General features: G+C 36.2%; 2 protein-coding genes across 2 annotated transcripts; one reads left to right on the top strand and one right to left on the bottom strand.

Moving 5' to 3' along the window:
• Window positions 1-494: 494 nt before the first annotated feature.
• Window positions 495-6,504, bottom strand: LOC144448175 (adenosine deaminase-like). Its single transcript, XM_078138329.1, has 8 exons — window positions 6,463-6,504; window positions 5,757-5,818; window positions 4,960-5,082; window positions 3,432-3,685; window positions 2,874-2,992; window positions 1,948-2,192; window positions 1,664-1,793; window positions 495-632 (listed from the first exon to the last, which is right to left on the bottom strand). The coding sequence occupies exons 1-8, from the start codon at window positions 6,502-6,504 to the stop codon at window positions 495-497; spliced, it is 1,113 nt and encodes a 370-aa protein (XP_077994455.1).
• Window positions 6,505-11,254: 4,750 nt separating this feature from the next.
• LOC144447998 (ribonucleoside-diphosphate reductase subunit M2 B-like) lies at window positions 11,255-20,179 on the top strand. The gene is made up of 8 exons (XM_078138140.1): window positions 11,255-11,567; window positions 15,927-16,185; window positions 16,592-16,656; window positions 17,623-17,769; window positions 18,213-18,303; window positions 18,463-18,610; window positions 18,948-19,218; window positions 19,430-20,179. The coding sequence occupies exons 2-8, from the start codon at window positions 15,954-15,956 to the stop codon at window positions 19,583-19,585; spliced, it is 1,110 nt and encodes a 369-aa protein (XP_077994266.1). The 5' UTR covers window positions 11,255-11,567; window positions 15,927-15,953; the 3' UTR covers window positions 19,586-20,179.
• The last annotated feature ends 2,317 nt before the right edge of the window (window positions 20,180-22,496 follow it).

Consider the following 22,496-nt stretch of genomic DNA (forward strand, 5'->3'; position numbering starts at 1 on the left):
AACTCATATTTAAACCCATATATATATATATACAACAATCCTACAACAATTATGTCTTTTGTAGTCGAAAGTTTGCACGTCAATTGAGTTTTTTGCTGACATAACGTTGCCTGTGGTAAAGGCAATAGATTGATTTGGTCCTATAAACATAGCTATCACCCTTTCGTTTCCAGTGTGAGTGTAGCAACGTGGAAGGTAAAGTTTAGTCTTTTCCCATTCCGTGCATATGTCAGTTTATTGTATCATTTTGTTACCATGTGTTTTAATGATAAACTACATTTTGTCAAACGATCTGTACTCAATGAAATATACAATTTCGTATGATCTTGGATATAGACACTTGACATTTGAGGTTATGAATATTGTCAGTTTAGAATTCTCTGTAAAAGTATTGTGTATATGAAACTGTTAGGTTTTGTAGAATAGATTTTTCCAGTATAACATGTTGATATAAATTTGCAAAAAATTAGATTGTTCACTTTGTCCGGTGTTCTTCATAGCCATGAACTGTTGTACCAATGCTGTCTGTTGTGCACAGTTGGTTTTTCAATACCATGGGCTATTTTCAAATGACGAAGCAGGTGTTGCTTTTTGTCGTCTGGCAGGAACGCAGATCTCGCTGCATTAAATGTCTGGAATATCGACAAAATAGTGGTTATTAATATGGTGGATTATAACACAAACGTCACTCTTTTATTCAATAGGGAACTTGCAAACCCGCCATGTTGAATGTTGCATCATGGGAAATGCGATAATAAATACTAATGAATTGGTATTATAAACAATGCTGTTACATTGTTTGCAACCAGGAACGATCAATTCATAGTTACCCTGACCATTGTGGGAGGTTTATTTTATCGGTAACTCCAGATTATGTGCTACGATAGCCACAGATAATCCCATAGTCCTTTGCGTCTGAGCATGCTCAGTCTGGATTGCAAGTTCCCTATTAGAATGAGCTTTTCTGAACTGTATGACTGCTGATTTTGATCATATATCTTCTTCACATCTACTATGCTTCTATTGACATTAAGTGCGTGATTAGTTTGTGATAAATTTCATAATGAATCATACAGAAGTGTGAATATACCTTTTGCTATTTAGTTCAGGACATGTTCACTTCGTGGTGGTAATAACAATATATTTTGTAACAAACAAAGTAAAGAAATTCCCATTTTAGCTTGAACCTTCTTATCAACTACAGAATATCGTTTTGTTAAGCTAGAAAATCATTTAACAATGTAATCAGTATATGGAAACGTGTAGTGTAGAGTACGTATAGTGTACGTGTACGGGGTAGTGTAGGGTAGTGTAGTGCAGTGCAGTGTAGTGTATGTGTAGTGTAGTGTATGTGTAGTGTAGTGTAGTGTAGTGTAGTGTAGTGTAGTGTAGTGTAGTACAGTGTAGTGCAGTGATGCCAATGCAATGTAGTGTAGTGTAGTGTAGTGTGGCATAGTATAATAGTGCAATGTAGTGTAGTGTTACTGTAGTGTAGTGTTGTGCAGTGAAGTGCAGTGCAGTGTAATGTAATGTAATGTCATGTCATGTAATGTAATGTAATGTAATGTAGTGAAGTGTAGTGTAGTGTAGTGTAGTGTAGTGTAGTGTAGTGTAGTGTAGTGTAGTGTAGTGTAGCCGTTTTTCTTAAATGCGTACTACTTACGGTCCTTATAAGCTGAGCTTCATTAACACCAATTTTATTGAACGCCACATCGAACTGTTTAGTCAGTGTTGTCTGGAACACACTGTCATCATCGGTATTCAGAGAAAAGTTAACATTGTCAGCTGCAAATCTAAAAGAAGTAGAAAAACCCAAGGTATTAGAAAATAGGAATCGTCTGATTTTAATGCAGGGGTATTATATTTGTTTTATGAATCCTGTACATTTCCGTCATTATCAAAGTTCGAGGAAGGGTCATTCTGACTACAAATAACTGGACAACTTACTTGGCAGCAGGGTGTTTACTGAAGTCCTCGGTTCCTGCTGTAGACAGATGATAACTTGACATAGGACATACTTCTAGATGGATTCTCTTCTCCTTGATACGTTCATATAGTCTGGCATCATCTAGTACTCGGTATCCATGTCCAATTCTCTCAGCTTTCAACACATCAATTGCTTGTACAACATTGGCGACTGGTCCTGATTCACCTGCATGTACAGTACGATGGATGCCGCAACGTTCGGCTTCCTATTCATATACATATAGAATTCAGAATGATCGTTTTTGAAACTGGAAACATGAAATTATGATACTACACAATGTTCATGTTTATCAGAAAATGTAAACAGTATCACAACAATAATCTATGACATCAGAAAATTAGCAATGGCATCATATAAACCAAAAAAAAACCCAAACATTTATTTAGTCAGATGCAACTTAGTAACTTACGTAGTACAATGGGGAAGCTCGTCTGAAAGGTCCCGTCGTCGGTACGCTTAGGTAACTACTCGCTACGGGTCGAGCATATTACATGTTCAACGTAGCCATATGGATGAGGATTGGGTATTTATTTTGGATTTTTAATTTATAAAAGAATTTTATCATGGCTTCCTACTTAAAAAATAACTTTGTGAAATAACATATGCCAAGTCCTTATTTGTAACTCAATAAAGTGCGAAAAAGATTAATACATATGTAAAAGGTTTGTTATTGTATTATAACAAATATTTTACACATTTTTATAGCTTTTTGCAATGTATTAGTGACAGTGTATATTGTAAAGCGCCAGGGAGCATAACTTGATTATTGGCGCCATGAAAGTGCTACAGCACACTAAATATTACGAGTTCATAACATGCTGAAAATGTTCAAACGTTGTTCGAAAATTTTGCAATTTGAGGCACGGAAAATGAGTGATGCACATACCAGGAAGGCGTCGATATCATTTTTACAGGGAGGGATTCGTTCGTCTCCGCATAAATCAATCCCTACGACGGTGTCATTATGGAACTCTTTGCATAACTCAACTATATCACGTGACCATTCTGCAATACAAAATAAAAGATATATTCTTTCATGATATTCAATGCAAAATGGTGAGTAATGAATAAATTGGAAGAAGCGAAACCTATCTAGAAATGCACATAAGAGCAAAGATGATATCGAACACAAAGGCTCCCGGGCAATACAAATCTGTAGTTTAAGGCATAGAGAGAAAAGTAATATACATTGAAAACCATTTTAAATGATAAACTATGTTCTGTGACTGCCATCACGTTGGTAGTCGTGATGCCAACTTAATTGGTGAGTGGAGGTGTAAATAGTAACGATACCGCATAGGGACTAGACTAGCAACTTGGCAGGACTGAGGTGCGGTAATCCATGAAATCATCGTCCTCTAGTTTTTTGGGATTTGTAGTCCTCTTGTCTGTTAGTTGGTGCATTTTCAGTATGAAGAATCTGCATTAGACAAATAAAACCCACCTGGATATCCACGATGACAACACAGAATACTTTTAGCCACGATTCCAAATTCCTGACTTCCTCTGAGCAAGCCTTCATTGACCCAAGTAACCACATCACGTGGGGAAACATCTCCACCGGTTTGTTTTAACGCCACGATATTGTCATTAGCAAACAGGTGAGGGCAATACCGTGTTTCAATGTAAGCCACCCCATCCTTAGCTTTGTCTTCACATAGTTCGTATGCTATTCTTTCCACTGCTTCCTGATCACCACTGTGGACAAATCGCAAATACGATACATTCAGTTTTTATGTAAACACAAGCTTTCAGTTTACCTTGTTGCATACACTACAAAAAGTTGCCCTATCATGATGGTATCACACTGGTATCACACTAGTATGCTAACAATGTTAAAGGATAATATGACCTTTCAACTTTACACTGAATGTACAGACATATTGAGGTCATCTATCTAACTGGTAGAATGCAGAGACTCACCTTTGTCAAAACCAGACCAGTCAATAAATAAAATATCAACATTACTTGTGCCAGTCAGAAGGTAGTCGAATTCATTTCAATTAATACCCTGATACCTTTACTAAAATTAAAATCCAAACGTATACTGTAAAATATCAAGACAGCCGACACAGTAAGTCTTTACAGTACATTATATTGTCCATAATTTACTGATTTAGTTCAATAATCAGTACAACTGACTACAACTCTTTCCCATTGTATTTGTAATGTAAATATTTCATTGCCCTTTCGAGGCACATGATACGATCCGAGATATCTTGTTATCAAGTTGAAAAACTGATGTAATTTAATAACTATATGCAATAGATTTTTTTCATGAAAGTTCGAAGATCCTTTTTATCAAAGTGCATTCGAAATTCTTGGTAGTCCATGATAAAGAATTTGGTTTTTGCACACACACACCAATAATATACATAAACATTAACCAATCTAAATTCCGCTTTATCTTCATGTCTATTCGACGCAGATACTAGGCTGCCAACCACGATAACATTCCAAAGGTGAGCCATGGCAAGAATATTAAATATTAAGGGTATTATGATTTCTTTTTCAATACATAGATTATTTATACACAGGAGTCTCAAACACTTGCTTAAAAGAAAGTTTTTAAATGTATACACTATATAGTCTATGGAGTCATGGTGGTCGAATGGTTAGAGTGTCCGACTTAAATTGGAATCTTCAGGTTAAGGGTTAAAACCTCGTCGCTGCCGTTTGTTTCTGAATGACTAAAAGTCAAAGATTTGAACCACACTTGTGCCACAGTCAACCCAGCTGTATGATTGGGGACCTGGTAGGATAGAGGTTGCAATGTAAATACTTAAATCCTGTGCGATTATAAAGGCTGCAATGGATTGTATGCTCCTAGGGAGTTCAGCTGTTGTGTCGCTATAGATCTATGCCAGGGGTAATAATTGTAAAGCGTTTTGAGCATAGAATGGGAAAGCGCTATATAAAAAACAACTTGAATTATTATAATCATTCGTTTAAAAAATCATGTCTACACTTACACAAGCCATGGAAGAAATCTCCCAAATACTTCTAGGAATTTTGGTAGATTCCCAACACCAGTATAGGTTACATCTTCTATAAATTCTTCATATGGTTTCTTACCATAAAACGACCCTTGTTTCCTGTACAGATAAGACAACAAAAAGACCTGATAAGCGAGACAATGTATACGACAAATAATTATTTGTTTTTTATTAGATCATCGAATCTCTAAAAGAAATAGTAAGCTATGAAGAATAAAGATCTAATTTGTAAAAAAAATGTTTTGAATGAGTTTAGAATGTGTACGTCTACATCAAGTATTCAATGTATTTACCACCAAATTCTGCCATCTTACTCGTCAACATATATAATTCGGTATTGTATTGTATTCTAAAAGACTACCTAGAACTGTACACTTGGTGGTCTCACATGTACTGATTCGACCTAGAACTGTACACTTAGTGGTCCCACATGTACTGATTCGACCTAGAACTGTACAATTGGTGGTCTAACGTACATTTATTCGACTTAGAACTGGACACTTGGTGGTCTAACGACACTTGTGGGTGACGGCAGTTATTTGCCATCAACCCATCTACTATGGTATGGTGACATGTACTATTTAGCGTTAGATCTACCACCACCACCACCACCACCACCACCACCACCACCACCACCACCACCACTACTATCCTACCTGTCATTGCAGATCCATTCAAGTACATAATTCATCATTAAACACTAATTAGGGTCCATTTCACATTTGAATTCTAAAATCTAATAATTCAGTATATGTACAATAAGACGCACTTACCTCGCTAAGTCATACAAAGTGGAACATCGAATACTGCCATCTAAATGACAATGTAACTCCACCTGTCGAATTGTGACAAATTAGTGACAAAGCTTTAAGTTAAAGTCATATTTTTTAAATAAATCTTGGAATAAAAACGTGTGACAAGGAAAGATGACGTTCTATGATCAAATCGCTGGAAACGATTTATTTGTTTCTTTTTTCAGTAACCAGCGAATTAAATCAGAGGTAGGGGTGGTGGGGGTGGTGGTGGGGTGCACGTGGGGTGGGGTGAGGTAAGCTTCTCTAAAAATGGCATCCGTTACTAAGCAACTAACTTTAAAAACAATACTCGTTTATCATTTCGATGTAGAGGTCGTCTAGAAAGGTCCAAATGTACAAGTCATGTGATATTTACAAGCACAGTCTGCCACAGTTTGATTCATCATAAAACCACTCATATACTGTATTATGATTTGTGGCCACCATCCTGGTCTAACACAGCGACAGAGTATGGGAGATGTGTATCATTTGTTGGTATATATGTCTGTGTCAAAAGGATTATGGTAATATATTTACATAAAGCAATTGATTGTAATGCTAGCTGTCAACGTCAAGTAGTAATGTTCAGCACTCAATCTAATTACATAATGTACAGCTAATCCATGATTCTATAAACCTTTGACGTACCAATTACAACGAATGTCGAAGGTATCAATTCTCTTACCCTGTATTTAGAAAACAACGCTGACGCTGCAGTCTGTGCCATCGTCCATCAAACACACACTGGATCTTACATGTATTCAGTTGATGCTGTAGGCTATACGTTTCATTAAACAATGTACATGATTGACCAATGGAATGTCCAAATGCTTATCGTTTACAATGTCCTTATCATGAGTCTGGGTGCAAAGTATATTCACCTAAAAACAATTGTAGAAGTCACGCCCCAGTTGCGATTGAATTTTTCCTTCGGAGAAAAGTCAGTGGCAAATATCAATTTGAAAGTCAACTGATAAATGATATCTACATCTTCTCTTCCGGGGGAGCATGAGGCGTAATTAGAGCCAATCGGAGTCGGCTTGCAGCTTAGGTTGTTAGGATCGTAAGATAAGCTGGTAGGATCATAGGTTAAGACATGAGTTTTGTAGGTTTATAGGCTGTTGAGATCGTAGATTATAGATTGAGATTAATATTCAAACAGTGCAATGTGTTTTGGTCTGTGAGTTATGTTTTTACATTCGTATGTTATGGAAGAGGTAATGTTTTGCCTTTAGAATGGTCAGACGCGTAACTGGGGTTCAGTTCTACGGTCTGTAATACTACAGCAATACAACTTATGGTGTACTATGTTGTAAACATGCTTGCAGAATCACAGAATGATAATGAGTTTTGTATGAAACATATTCTAGTTCCTATACGGTCTGGTTATGATTTACACCTCCGCTCACAGTATATATAGTCAAAGTCGTTACTCTAGAAGTCCTGAGATGCAATTTAAAATTCATCCACTGCCACCGACACAGTTAACATCACGTCTTTGTTAATGAATCACATCATTCTAACGAATAACACAGTTCCTCATAAAGTTAGGGTTAGGGTAATTTACGGGACACATCAGATAGCCAGGCGTACATAATAGCACAAAACTAGCTTTAGCAGACCTCATAGTTGAAATATCTAAGCAAATTGACGACGGTTTTGTTACTTTTGGTATTTTTATTGATCTCAAAAAGGCTTTCGATACGATAAATCACTCTATCTTGTTATCAAAACTGTATCATTATGGGATTAGAGGGTCGACTCTTAATTGGTTCAAAACTTACCTAGATGGCCGAAAGCAATATGTTAATATAAATAATTGCACTTCAAAAGCCAAAACAATCCCTTGTGGAGTTCCACAGGGATCCATCCTAGGCCCACTTCTCTTTTTAGTTTATATCAATGACATCAGCAAATCTTCTGAACAATTCAAATTCAGGTTATTTGCTGATGACACCAATTTGTTTTATTCAGAAAAAACACATAAAATTGACATAGATACTATTAATACTGAGTTTAATAAAGTGCATACCTGGTGCAAGTCTAATAAACTAACTATTAATATTGACAAAACAAATTACATCATTTTTAAAACGACCAATAGAAAGTGCAACATTGAGGGCGCTTTATCTGTCGGTGATCTGCCAATACAAAATGTTCCATCAGCCGTTTATCTCGGGGTAACTCTTGACCCCTCACTAGCCTGGAAATCCCATATTGATACAGTCATTAAGAAAGTCAGCCAAAAAGTAGGCCTTATCTCATATTTACGCCATTATCTCCCTAAATCAACTATGTTACTTTTGTACAATTGCTTTATTCTTCCCCATATAATGTATTGTATTGAAATTTGGGGCAATGCATATAAAACTCACTTAGACCGCATTTTTAAATTACAAAAAAGACTCGTTAGACTGATCACCTTTTCTGATCCAAACACACCTAGTGCTCCTTTATTCCGACAACTTGGCATTCTTAACATTTATAAGCTTTGTAAATTCCAAACTTGTGTATTTGCTTTTGATTTAAAGACAGGTCATTATGCTCATTCAATAGTTCGTTATGCTACCTCTATATCACATTCATATAATACACGTCTTGCCACTGGCGACAACTTCGTTATTCCAAAAGTAAATTTAAGTACAACTCAAAACAACATTTATTACTCTATCGCAAAACACTGGAACGAAACTCCAAATCTGATAAAATCAATAACCTCAAGAAATTTATTTAAAAAGTCGCTTAAAAATTATCTTTTGAACACAGTATAGTGAAAATCCTGTATCATATTTTTTCTTTCTAATGTAAGTTTCAGTCTTTGTTGACACTGTAAATATATTTAATGTATATCTAATGTATATAAGATGGCAAAATTTACTGCTTTCATTTAACAAGTGTATGTATTCAGGGCCAGAGACTCGATTAGTTCCACTAGAACTACCTCTCTGGTCCTCACCAATCATGTACATGTACATTTATTCTTGGTGAAATAAACTTATTATTATTATTATTATTATTAATGTAAGGTCAGTTGAAGATTAGTTCCTTAGTGTTTTGATACAAACGTTTTCCTCAATTTGACAGTATAGGGGAGTTTAACATATAAGACTTATTGTAATTATGTTAGTGTTCTACAGGTAAGGCCTAATAAAAAAAGTTGTTTGGTTCCCGTTACCCCACCTATTTTTTTCACGCCGACCCTAAACTTTTCTTTACATATTCGAGAAAAAATAAAATCGCGAAAGTTTCACATGTGGTGATCGGTTGATAGTTGGCTACCATTCCCTTGTATTTACACCTCCCAGATTTTGACATGTACATAGGAGTGTATTGTTCGGGTTGTATACACCTGTACCATCAGCCTTTCCAGTAGCTCTGAGGTCGAGGATTCACAGAGAGGTGGTGTTGGGGCCAATGCAAGGCGTTTGAGCAGTAGTCCAATTACAAATCTTCAGCTATATAAATTCTGACGACTGCATTTATCAAGTTATCCAGCAACACAGATTGTAGTCCGTCTTTTCGAAGTTATTTAGCTATGCATTTTGCAGTGTGCGTATTCACCAAGTTATTCAGCTGTACATGCACGAGCACTATTTAGACGAGGGAAATCAGTCCCGGACTGTTGCGTAAAACCTGACCCTCCCAATTCCATCTTTCTAAAAAGCAACCCCCCCCCCCTCAAACTCCTTTCTCTAAATATCGCCTCCCTTTGTTAAAATATTTTTAAAACATGGTTCAATTCCATCAGACATGGAAAGGGACAGAATCAATAGTTTAAAGTGGTGCTGCCAGCACGTTAAAAGTTTTAAAGGCATTGGTTATTTCCCCAACTATTACCACCGCCACATTATATTTAAAATTGAAGGCACTTCATTAATAAGTACCTTGTTTGGATCTCATTGGTTGAGTTGCGCGCCAAAACGTTAACTCAAAAACGCTAGATGCCTGGACATACTCCCAACATTGTCGGGACTGAGGTCAACATTTCTACAACATTATCCTTAAATACCTTACCCAACTGTTTCAGTTTTACTCCTGTGATACCCTCTACTACAGTAACTCTCCTCACAAGTGACAATTAATTCACTATGTCATATGGTTATCAGCAGCGATTTGATGATATGGTCTGATGATGTGATCCCTAACCCTAACCATAAGCCATAATTCAAGGCAATATTGGGTTCATTACCATGGTTACAAGGATACTATAGTAAAAGTGAAACATGTTTTGAGCACCTCTTTTCCATAGCCATTAACAATGCAAAGTGCAGTGTCAACAATCAAAATATTAAACGCATACGATGTACAGTAATAGGATGCCAAGAATCACACAAGTCAGTCAAAGTAACACGTGACCCTCCCCTAATCCCATTTTCTATAATATGGCCCTCCCCGTGACCCAATTTGCCCCCTCCCCTAGTCCCCCTCCCTTGTAAGTACTGAAGCCTCCCTAAAAAAACCTTTAGAAGAAAAGTCAAATCATGTCTAACTATGAAGGTGTTTAACATGTTTAAGGATATGCCTAAGTTTTCAATAGAGCAGACTTAACTTTGTCAAAGGCGTTATTTTTCTCACAATATGTAAGAGTCATACCGGTGTCACATTGGCATACGTCTCGCGATATACGCGACTGACTTCCGAGGTAGTGCGCCCTCTGGTGAACTCCTAGTCTGCTGACGAAAATGAATACCTTGTTAGCTTTAGTTGTACTAGGTAGCTTATACGGTGCTGTTTATATATTCATCGCATTCTAGAAACGATATGTAACGTAAATAATGTCTGAAGGAATTCAATGATTGATATTTTGCCTCAGAATTTGTAAGGGTGTCACTTTAATGTATCTTTCAATGGGGTTTGGGTGCGTTGTTCCTAAGCAGCACAAATGGCATCACGTGACGATCAATAGCCATGTCGTTCTTCCCTTTGCATTACCATGCAAAACCATGACAACATTAATATCAAATCATTAACACGTTAAATTTTAAGAAAAATAAGTTCCAAGGTTTTGCAAATAGATTATAATTATTTTCTTGGGCTTCGTCATAACCATGATAAATAGCAGTTTTAGCATAGAGCTCTTGTGAAATTTATAACCACTACGTCTCACTATTCTAATCCATGTTTACTTTGCTTTTTGCCGTACTGACAAGTTGTAACAACACTCATCTCATTTCGTAGAAAACGGATAATGTAGGCGTTAATCAATAACCTTTCGTTTCATTTAAAGCTGGCCAGTCAATCGAAGTTGACCCCTACCCATGTCACGTTGACTTCTTGAATGGATAAACTTTGTGTAAGAAAGTAACATTTTAATTAGCAACGAATGACTTTGTAAGCGCTGATTCAGTCAGTCCTTCCGGTGGTGAATTGGCACGGTAAAAGCAGAAGGACCCAGTCGTCATTCAGATGAAAACGATTTTACACAATCACGTGAGATTTGGCAGTCACGCGGGATTTCAACCTTGTTATCGGCAAACCGCTTAAAACATCACGGATGAATCAGAATGACGACTTTACCAGATGAACACACCTATTCCTAAGAAATTGCGGTTAGCCAATTTCTCCGAATTCATGAATAATTCATGAAAGAGTGTAAGTGGATAGGTCATCAGTATTCGTATCGAATCACCTAGTAGTTTGGCCACCTTTCATCTTTGAGGGTCACAACACAGAGAAATACCAATTGACAAATGAGCTTTGACATTTGACACAAAACATTCGTAACGTCCAGAACACTGAGATTTACTACTGCTCTGAGGATTTTCGGATTTAAATTGAAGTCAGCATAAGGTAGGTTGCTTTCTTCAAGAATAATTTTCAGTCACAATGTATGGTTCTTTAGTTTTAATACACTTGTTGCCAACCAAGCATTCAGTTGAAGACCAAGCCTCATGGATTCAGTGTGAACGCAGGAGGAATCCAGAGGAAAACCTGTGTTCAATAGTGTCAAAACTGAAAGATACTCTGTTTTACTTACAAGGTGGCATATTGACCATTGGAATTTTCATACAAAGAGAAAAATAAGGTTGTAAAGGTAGCAAAAAAGACTTTTGAAAGCAAACGTTTTGTAAGATATGACCAGGTCAAAAAAATTCGTGCAGTTAGGTGATTATATATCGTAACAGTATAATACCCTACATAACCACGGGAGTGCGATATGCGACATCTTCCACATATCCTGACAAACTAATCAACATATTAGTTACATTGTGTGGTACTAACCTATATGTGCACTTGTGTAATTATTGATTTCCGTTCCTATAGGAATCGATATTTACCCCCCCCCCCCAGCAATAACCCTCGTTTATAGAGTCTTACCACTTATGCATTCATTACTGGTATTTAACAGTTATAAACTTTTACAATAGGCGAGTACTTTGTTTCTTGTTGGTTTCATGTACGCATACTTAATTAAATCAGGAGATAATAGTCAAAACGGATATGGCAATCCCCATTCTGTCAAAATGCTAAAACAATACAATAAATTGCCAAATATGGACATAACCATGAGAACCCACGCGTGTTTCTGTTAACAAGCAGTGAACACATTGATCACCACTATAGTACTTAGCTTAATGCTAGCTACTCCATGGGCTTGATGAACATAATCGTTTTTAATTACACCCCTAATTTATCAAAAAAACTTTGTCTAATACAGTCGCAGCGATGCCTTTTATGTCTCTTGTCATATAAGGACACTTTTGGTTGGCTTCTTCTGATTCCCAGCTAACAGAGACAAAGTATTTAAGCAAACTTGAAATGGCAGTGACTGCCAATCAAACCACCAAACTATCCTCATATATCTTAACTTTCAGTTTCCCTTCCATAATCAAAAACTCCTTGTCATCTGGTAAACTGATTTATTTCTCTATGATGTGCTCCGGTTATGACTTACATTTATAATTTTCTACATGTTTACTGTGGTAATATGCGAAACATTTAACTTGAATAATAAACCCTGGTCTTAAACACCCCTCGATCACAAGACCCGATCAAAAAGTAATATTATACAGTGATTCAAAGCGTGTTGTGAGAAACATAGACACATAAACATACGGTGACCCACAGGTGACACAGGAACAATAAATTTGTGGAATAAATAATTGATTTAGAGAGCAAAATATTTAATACGACGATACAACTTTTCTTTCATAGCACAAGAAATTATTTCTAGTTCAAAATAGAAATATCAAAGCAAAGAGTTAAAAAATTTATGACAAAACTTTCTTTTTACAGAGTAGAAAATTAATTTGCAAAACGAGATTTTTATTTATTGAGGCCCAAACTTTATTTTGGAGTGATAACATTTAAGTTTCAGGATAAAAAGTTTAATTGTTGGTGCAACATTTGAAATATTGAAATATTGAATATTGAGTTTTGTAACAAGACTTAAAACATCTCATTGCAAACTTTTAATCCTCAGAGCAGTACACCAAGCTTTCGTGAAAAAAAAAACTTTAAATGGGTATAAATAGTGTTTTAATGACAAGCCAAATCCATTAACATATTATATTCTGATTACAGAAACATTATTAGTAACCTTACAACTTCCTTTTCTTATCGAGGAAATTAACTTAACACAGGATGCAACTTTGTTTGGGGACGAAACATTAACATTCAAGGGCAAAACCTGTTTTGCTTGACAGCAGTTGGACTGCATGACGGAAATTGATATCCTACGTCCTCGGCACATTTCTTGGTGGCTATTTTAACTTCGCGAACAGCATTGTGTGATCATATCAAGTGGTAAAACATCAACTGGTGTATAAATGTTTGTAAAGATAATAAAGGATGGAAACATCATTACTGCAGTGGAGAAAAATGGGTCCATTGCATTATCGAGGACCTGTATAAGGGGCCTGCATAAGTGGACCCCCTAACTTATGGATATATAGTTATAGCTAGCTGATCATGACGCAATGAGTGCGCCACTTTCCTGTGATTTCTCAAAATGTCAAAAATAGTATTAGCTTCACCAAGATCTATAATTGAGATTCACTCATTGTTTTTATGTATTCACATCATTATAACTTTGCCCACTATAGCACACTACGAATATGAAGAAAATGTTTAAAATGATACCTATAAGTTGAGATGTTATTTATAATGTATCGATAACTTTATTTGGAAAGGACAGGGTTTTTTAAGGGACATTGAATAGACACTTTTCAATTCTTACGGATTTACATAGCTCACGTTTTAACTTGTAAAACAAACACTCAGGGAGGGGGGTATTTTTGCATGATTGTCAAGTTGCAGGAACACGTTCAATCAGATATTATTTGTCGTCATCTCAAATGCCAATTTTTTCCAGTCACTGTTGATGTACTCCTAAATTCCATGTTTTGCACTCTACTGTTATACAGTATCTTTTTGTAACTTTTTATGCGTCCCATGAATCATTGGGGTGGGTCAGGTCGTAGGTAATCATCACATAAGGCTGCGGTCAGAATTTACGACAGGCGGGGCCTGGGGAGAAGATTTTTCAGTCATAAAAAAATCATGCACCTCCCTTGCAATGAACCCAAAGATTTTCGTAGCTCTCCTCACTCGGCTACACACAATTTAATATGCGTAATTATACAGTAACCCCATCCCCACTTCCTGCATGCAAGAGATGTACAATTGTATGGTACACTACATTGAAATAACAGTGCCAAAGCCAATCGACTTCAGTGTCCCTAACAATAAGAGATTTCTTTACAAATAGAAGGCCTCACCCTTGGGCAGTAATCTGTACTTGGAGATACTTAGCGAGTAGGGTTTTCTCTTTCAGTCTTGATTTTGGCAGAAAAAGCATCCCCCATGATAGCTAGTGGGGAGGGTGTGGATGGGCTGTCCCCTCTCACAGTTAGCACTTATTTTGATAAGATGAACATGGACGAGGCCATTTAGTGGCATAAAATTTCAAACCATACAAATTATCGAAAGCCATTGAGTACCTGAAAATTGTCTTCAAATGCCCCAATGTTACCCTCAATACATTATTATACAACTGTATGGCTATATTGTCTAAACTTTACCTTATAAAGAGATGTTTTGGCAGACGCACAATCGCTTGGCTATAGACTGCCTCATAATTCAATGTATGGTAGATAATTGAAAAAACAATTTTGCTAACGTACAAGGTAAACGACTGCTCCCCAGTTTTGAATATTCAAAAAGTAAAATGTACGAGAGAGAGAGAGAGAGAGAGAGAGAGAGAGAGAGAGAGAGAGAGAGAGAGAGAGAGAGAGAGAGAGAGAGAGAGAGGAGATTACATCATACACAAACACATTCGCATGGCAGTCACCCATCTCATCACAGAACATAGATTTTAGATAGACTATAGGTTGAGGTTTGATTTGGTTCAATCACGAGCAAAATCATGAGTGCATGTTGCACAACAGTACAGTGGATGGTGATAATACCCTATGGTGTATAATAAATGTCTTATGTCAATCCGTATAAATTGTTATACACAACAGTCCAAAATACGTGACGTCCCCATAGTAACGTGAACGTGAGGAAAGATAGTATGATATATGCGCCATTACCTCATATCATTCCCAATCTTTACCCATGACAGAACTCTGCCTGTTTCGAACTTTAAAAGTACACTATAAGAGAGGTATTGTCATGACAGGTAGTTTTTCGTCTAGACTTTGTCAACAACTCTTTAGAATCACCAAGCAAACAAGACTCATGAAAACACAGTGTTTTATTCAACAGAAAAGCATTTGATAATCTTTCTGAAGAGAGATTTTAGTTAGAATGTCTACTATTTTATACAATTTTGGGCTTAAGTGGCATGTCAATAGGATTATTAGTGTCACAGTTAATTCAACCAAGCGCTATGCCATTGTGATAAAATTATATTTCCGTGAAGGTACTGAAGAAGGGGGCTGCTGTTTACGTGAAGGTAAGTGCATTGCTTTTTAATTGTTTCAATAAGCACTCATTTCAGTGTACAATAATTTATACTTCATACACGGTCACGTTACAAAACATGTTATTGTCATATTTCTTATATTGCTGATACTGGTACTGACAAAACTAATCCCACTTTCTGGTTAGTAACACCACGAATGCCATGTTGATAACCTTCAAATCCCATTTAAAATTTGCTGGTATCCATGTGAGATCCCTATAACCTATTTCTTGTCCTAGGTGTCACGGCATAGTCTACACCTTGCCATGCAGAAGCCGCAAAGTGATATCAGGATAGGGGGAGAACAGAAAAAGGTTTTCGAAGAAGGCAATCTGTTAACTGGGGATGAAAGTGGATCAAATTTACAAGGTGCTGGAGAACAAAAGACCGCGTTGGAACTAGATGCCGAGGAACCATTACTTAAATCTGATCAAAGACGATTTGGTCTTTTCCCCATTAAATATTACGATATGTGGTCTTTCTACAAGAAAGCACAAGGTAAATGTTTAAAACGATACAGCACTTGAATGTCATCTTACATTTTGTATTGAGAATTGCAAACTCAAACGTCAACCATTTGCACTATTGCATTGATAATTTAATAGCAATTGGCAAAAATCAATTATGAACTTATTACAACACCTACTTCGTTTAACTGACCCCGAGAAGTGACTACATTCTACGTCATTACGGTTTTAACGCAGGTGTTTTTTTTATCTCGAAGATATCCTTCTGTGTAAATTCACAGTGTTGTCAAAGTGTACGCACATCTCCGAGATTTGAGGACGAGGATTATGCCCATCAATCCATGCACATCCAAGATGATGCGCGCAAAACAATGTTTCTATCCAATCCCAAACAGGTTCTCTTTAGAAACTGATGTCATTATTGTGTTACCTTACAGCATCCTTCTGGACTGTAGAAGAGGTTGATCTTGGTAAAGACTGGAAAGACTGGCGAAAGCTCAACGTAAGTAAAACTCATTATCTATTACCAAAAATACACAGGTTTATTTATTTGAATATTTGAGCATCACCAGACCAGGTTAATATATTGACTATGTTTAGTCAACGTATCATAATTGTTTCCAAACTAATTCTCATTTACAAAATCTTTTTAATGTGTCCAAATTCCAAATCGTTCAAATATATGTTAAAGAGTGTACATCAATTCGCAGGGAACCTTGTACATCCTAGTGCTAGGAAGAAAGTACAGCTATGTATCAACTGTGTGCCGCACAGCCTCATTACAGGGTATATTTTTCCACAGCCCTGGTACATGGTTGTGAAAAATATGCCTTTTACATTGCTCACACAGTTAGTACATGGCTGTGGGAAATGATTCTGTTACAGCAATGTTGACATAGCTGGTGCATGGCTATGGGAAATACTTACGTTATAGATATGTTCACATGGCTGTCGGAAAAAGCTTGTGTACGTGAATGTTATAAAAAACCTATGCTGCATTGCTATTTTAGCATCCATGTTACATTAATGTTGGCATACCAGTTACACATCTGTTAAATCTAGGTATGTTACACCTAGTGTGTTGGCCAGAGTAGTTACAGGAATATTGTACATATAGCTGGTACAGCCTCCGTGAATCCACTGAGCTGGTACAGCTATGTGCACAACCCTGTATGTGAATGTTACAAGGGGTGTGCAAGGATCTCTGTGAATAAATGTTTAATCTAATAATCATTGTAAATGCGTGCCGATTCCTTGAATCTAGAAGTCAACTATTTTGAGTATCCAAAAAAGAATATTTATGTTACCTTGATACATTTCGTCGTAAATGAAATACTTATATCTAATAGACCAATCCAAATGTTGTTTTCTACTTTGTGTCATGTTCACGTATCAAGGTTTGAATATGACATCCCAACAAAAATCAAACGGTAAGTTTGATTTATGTGTTTTCATATTTGATTTTCAGCCCAAGGAAATTAAATTTTTATCCTACACCTTGGCATTCTTTGCGGTTAGTGATGGTATTGTTATAGAAAATCTTGTACAGAGATTTTTCCAAGAGATTAAGGTGCCTGAGGCTCGATGCTTTTATGGTTTTCAAATAGCCATGGAGGTAAGAAATGTCAGTATTATTTGTATGCAATTAACATAAGGTGTTTCAAGTTCAATATCAATGCTCCATGTGATATCTCATTATATTTTGTTATTTTTGCATGATCTGAGTGAATTCACACCTGGTTTCCACTAGAAATGTTTTCACACAAGGTTTATATCGACCTTGAACATCCCCTAAACTATGTTTCAGCCCATTTTCTTTTTGCAGCTCTATTTATTTGTCTGTTTATGTATACATGATAAAAACGTGTTTCCGAGTAAATATATACTATCAGATATACTATGACCATTTAATAAGGTTATAGGTCAATCACGACTCGACCACAAGTGTATTTATGTGTATATCTTTGAACATGCTTCTAATAGTTTCTTTAGATAAGTAGACTGCATTTCTGGGAATAACAATGATTTCTCTATTGTCACATATTTTTTACGTTACAGAATGTGCATTTGGAAATGTATAACCTTTTAATTGACAACTATATCAAAGATGTTGATGAGAGACACAAGTTATTCAACGCCATTGACACATGTAAGTGACCTTTTTAGTTGGTACTTCTAAAAGCTTCTTATAATGATTTATTTATTATTGGCATCGCAAGTTCGAATTGATTTGAAGGAAATCATTTTCACCATGTCATATTATTTGATATTGCACAATTTCTCACTCAGTTTGTGATTGTTTCTATAGTACCGTGTGTTAAGAAGAAAGCAGACTGGGCAATGAGGTGGATTGACAGTAACAGTACAAGCTTTGGTGAACGACTTGTCGCCTTCGCTGCTGTTGAGGGAATCTTCTTCTCTGGGGCATTTGCAGCCGTGTTTTGGTTTAGTAAAAGGTGAATCTTATTACACCCATAAAAGAAGCAATTTGATGGGATGTTTTTAAGCGTTTCCAGAGATAAGTTATGTAGGTATAGGTATGTTTTAATTTGAACTCTTGGCTTAATAATGTAGCGACAAAAATTAATACAAGATACTATATATTTAATTCTGTTTTGCTCAACTTGTAGTTTTTTGTGCACAAGCAAATACTCCCTTGGTAGCGAGGGCATTAAGAAACGTATTGAAAATTGCCTGGAGGGAAAGCACACACAAATATAATTAAGGTGATATTTATACATATGTCTTCATTCTCTTTACAAATGATCAATGTTGTATCTGTTGCATTTCAAGGGGTCTTTTACCAGGGTTGACATTCTCAAATGAACTGATTAGCCGGGATGAGGGACTCCACTGCGATTTTGCATGTCTAATATACACATATTTGGTAAATAAACCAACACAAGAGAGAATACAAGAAATAATTAAACAGGCTGTAGATATTGAGAAGGACTTCTGGACTGAGGCTTTACCTGATGCATTCATTGGTATGAACGCAGCTCTGATGAATCAATACATTGAATTTATAGCAAACAGACTACTTATAGAGCTAAACTGTGACAAGGTAGGTTGTCATATTTTAATTCCATCTGGTACTCACCCTCCTGGCAAAGAAAGTTGCTTCAATTATCTTAATATTCATACAGCTTGTTTACTCTTCGAATTAGCATTCTTTTAAGTATATTCCTTTACAGATTCCTTCCATGTGCAGAGAGCATGTAATTCATTTTGTTAGATTTTCCTGATTTTCCATATATAATGTGTTCATATTTTAGGCGTATAAGGCCAATAATCCATTCGACTTCATGGAGAATATATCACTCCAGGGAAAAACTAATGTCTTGGAAAAGAGAGTTGGCGAGTACCAAAAAGCCAATGTGATGTCATCCATCGCTGAAAGACAAGACTTTCGATTGGACGTCGAATTCTAATTGTTGTCACATCGGAAATGTAATGTCACAATTTCCAGTGTAACAAACATGTGCCATATATGAACTGATGGTGTGTAATCCAGCATCTAGAAAGGGATAGGCTTGGAATTTGAAACTTTAAAATATTAAAGCCATGGAAACCTTTTATGTAGTTTGAAGAAATACTTATATTTATTGACGCTCATTATCCTTCGCATGTATTTGCTACCATACACAGTACTGAATCTTTATGGCACGTACTTAAGTACATTCAAAAATTACTTCTAAAATGTATCTATATACGACTTGGAATAATAATGTTATAGAATTTCTGAAAACGGTTTATGTGATCGAGTACTAAAATTTTAATCAACATACCCAACATACTTTTATAAGGTTGGAGCGTTCGACTGCAAACTGTCAGTCTAAGTCATGGTTATGGGATCATTTGTTCACTTTTTGTATTAATTTTACAAAACATTTTGTCTGTCCTAAAACATTATGGTTGTAGCAATGATAGGTGTATAAAGTTAGCAGAAAAAGTTTTATATTTCAGTTGAGAGTTTAATCGTACAATCTCTTAAGGTTGAATTGTATATGAAATATGGATTTTCAATCACACATGGATATAAATATCCAAAATTCAATCAAATACATTTTTGCAATAGTATAATAATGTTCTTTCAAAAAATAAAAATCGTCTTCTCAGTTTACAGCACTGTGTCTGTCATTCTTTAACGTGGTTGATATTGTATGTAAATCATCCATTTTCAATATATTGACACTGATTTGTATAATGTAAGATGTAACAACTTTCTGGCGGTTTGCTCACCAGTTTTGGGGCAGTAGAATACAATATGCACGAAAACCATTAACAGAGTGAGGTTTTATACCAAAGAGTACTGGTGCGTCAGATGTATTTTGAAATTATCTAGACTCAAAGGGCATGACCCCTGTTATATATCCTATGACCCAAACTTATCAAGACAATGGATCCTCGCAAGCGTTAGTCTGGATTACCCAGCCTCTTGCCCCCAGCAATAGGCTGGGCAAAGGAGACGACTATTCAAGCGTAAAACAAAATGGCTGTCTTCGTAGTCAAAAACACGTTCACAACAACTATAGTTGCTAGGTAGTTGTGAAAAACGGCTAGCATGCGACATGTACAGACATGAATATTTGGTTCGCTAATTGTCTATGGGCTTTACACATTAGAGTCAAACTGAGTTTTCAAGTCTTAAATTTCACAGCTATTGTAAACCTGTACGCCCACGCAGGTATGAGTAACTAAAGTAACGGTCCGCGGTACATGAGTCAGAACTAGGAGTTAGGAAATTTACGAACTCGGACAAGTCGTGGTCGTGGTATGACTTGCTTTGAGCATATGCGTCTGATTTCATCACAATAAACGGATTTCTAAAGTTGTAACTATAGCATTGACTGTTTTGGTCTGTAGTAATGTAAAAGTACTGCAATTGTAGTCCTAGTTAAGTCATACTAAAGACTATTTGTCAGGACGAAACAAACTTAATAGTTTAAATAGTATATGTCCAGCCAGGGGTAATGAACCATATCGTCTGATACATTCTTTGTAAAAGTTCGCACACCTATATACACAGTGATAAATTATCTACCTATTCATTCGACAGTCGTTTAGTATTGTCTTTCCACACAGCTGGTATCTACAATCACTAAAATATATTGCCAACTCTAAAGTCTCCTTTACAAATGACCTTATAACAGATCACAACCTTTATCTTGGATTATATAAAGATTTCAGTATTTAATATTGCTGATTGAATGACATTTTGAAGACTAATAGGACTCTGCGTTGCTTAGCAACTCAATGTGTATGTGTGTGTATATTTTTGGCTGTCTTTCTACATTGTATGTCCATTTAAATCAATCATCGTTCTATATCTGCTCTTAATGCGATTCAACATGAATTAAAACAAAGATGTGTCACAACATTACTGTAACAGTGATAGAGGAAGGGAAAAAATAAAGTTGCAGAAGCTGAGTTTACAAACGTTTCACTGCAGGGAAAATAATTACACCAAATCTTGATTAAACTATTCTATAGTATAATGTTAATGTCATAATAGGGATTTTCTCGACATTTTTATTCGTATAAAAATTACGTCACGAGATTGTCACCAGGTTTGAGTTCAGTCAATTGTGAGTGGTGGTTACATCTGCTCCAGTAAGTTGAATTAATGCTGCGACTAACTTTCGAGTAAAAATTATGCTAAAATGTTTAAACCCAGCTTGTGCCCTTTTAATGTTAAATACTTGTTACTTTGGCGATAACGTATATTGAGATCAACGTCGACCATGTCTATGTGAAATGCACCTCTATTTGCCATCAATTGTTCCTCGTTTTTTCTTCCGTAGAGAAGAGAAATATTTATGGGTGGAAGCATGTGTGTGTGTGTCTGTCTGTCTGTCTGTCTGTCTGTCTGTCTGTTTGTGTGTGTGTGTCTGTCTGTGTCATAGTTTTCTCCATAACGGCTTGCTAAATGCAAACGAAATTTTGAAGACGTATTCCGTAGGGTAATGACTAGACTTGTTCAGGTTTTGGTAAAAATCCCGTTAATATTAATGAGGAATTTACGTAATAAATGATTTTCGGTAATTAAGCTATATCTCAAGAATGCACGCTTCAAAGTCATTATAACTTGGTACACACATTTGCGATACCAAAGCGCACCTGCCCTGAAAATATTACTAATGTAACTTTTAGTTTTAATAAGTTATTCGCATATTTTCGATTGGCCACAAAAAAGAAAAAAATAGTTTCTCATCAGGAAATGTTGTCTAAAGTGGTGCAACTTTATCACCATTTTCTAAAACACGACTGGCTCAATTCAAACGAAATTTATTGCATGTGTTCTGTAGGGTAGTGACAAGAACTGATTAGGTTTCGGTAAAC

This window comes from Glandiceps talaboti, chromosome 17 (genome assembly GCF_964340395.1).
Source record: "Glandiceps talaboti chromosome 17, keGlaTala1.1, whole genome shotgun sequence".
Taxonomy (NCBI): domain Eukaryota; kingdom Metazoa; phylum Hemichordata; class Enteropneusta; family Spengelidae; genus Glandiceps; species Glandiceps talaboti.

Coding starts and splice junctions, on each gene's coding strand:
- LOC144448175 (XM_078138329.1), bottom strand. CDS start 6,504: ATGGCACAGACTGCAGCGTCAGCGTTGTTTTCTAAATACAGG. Junction 5,083..5,756: donor ACTTTGTATGACTTAGCGAG/GTAAGTGCGTCT, acceptor TTATCTGTACAG/GAAACAAGGGTCGTTTTATG. Junction 633..1,663: donor AAGCTCAGCTTATAAGGACC/GTAAGTAGTACG, acceptor TCGATATTCCAG/ACATTTAATGCAGCGAGATC.
- LOC144447998 (XM_078138140.1), top strand. CDS start 15,954: ATGCAGAAGCCGCAAAGTGATATCAGGATAGGGGGAGAACAGAAAAAG. Junction 17,770..18,212: donor GTTTTCAAATAGCCATGGAG/GTAAGAAATGTC, acceptor TTTACGTTACAG/AATGTGCATTTGGAAATGTA. Junction 19,219..19,429: donor TAGAGCTAAACTGTGACAAG/GTAGGTTGTCAT, acceptor TTCATATTTTAG/GCGTATAAGGCCAATAATCC.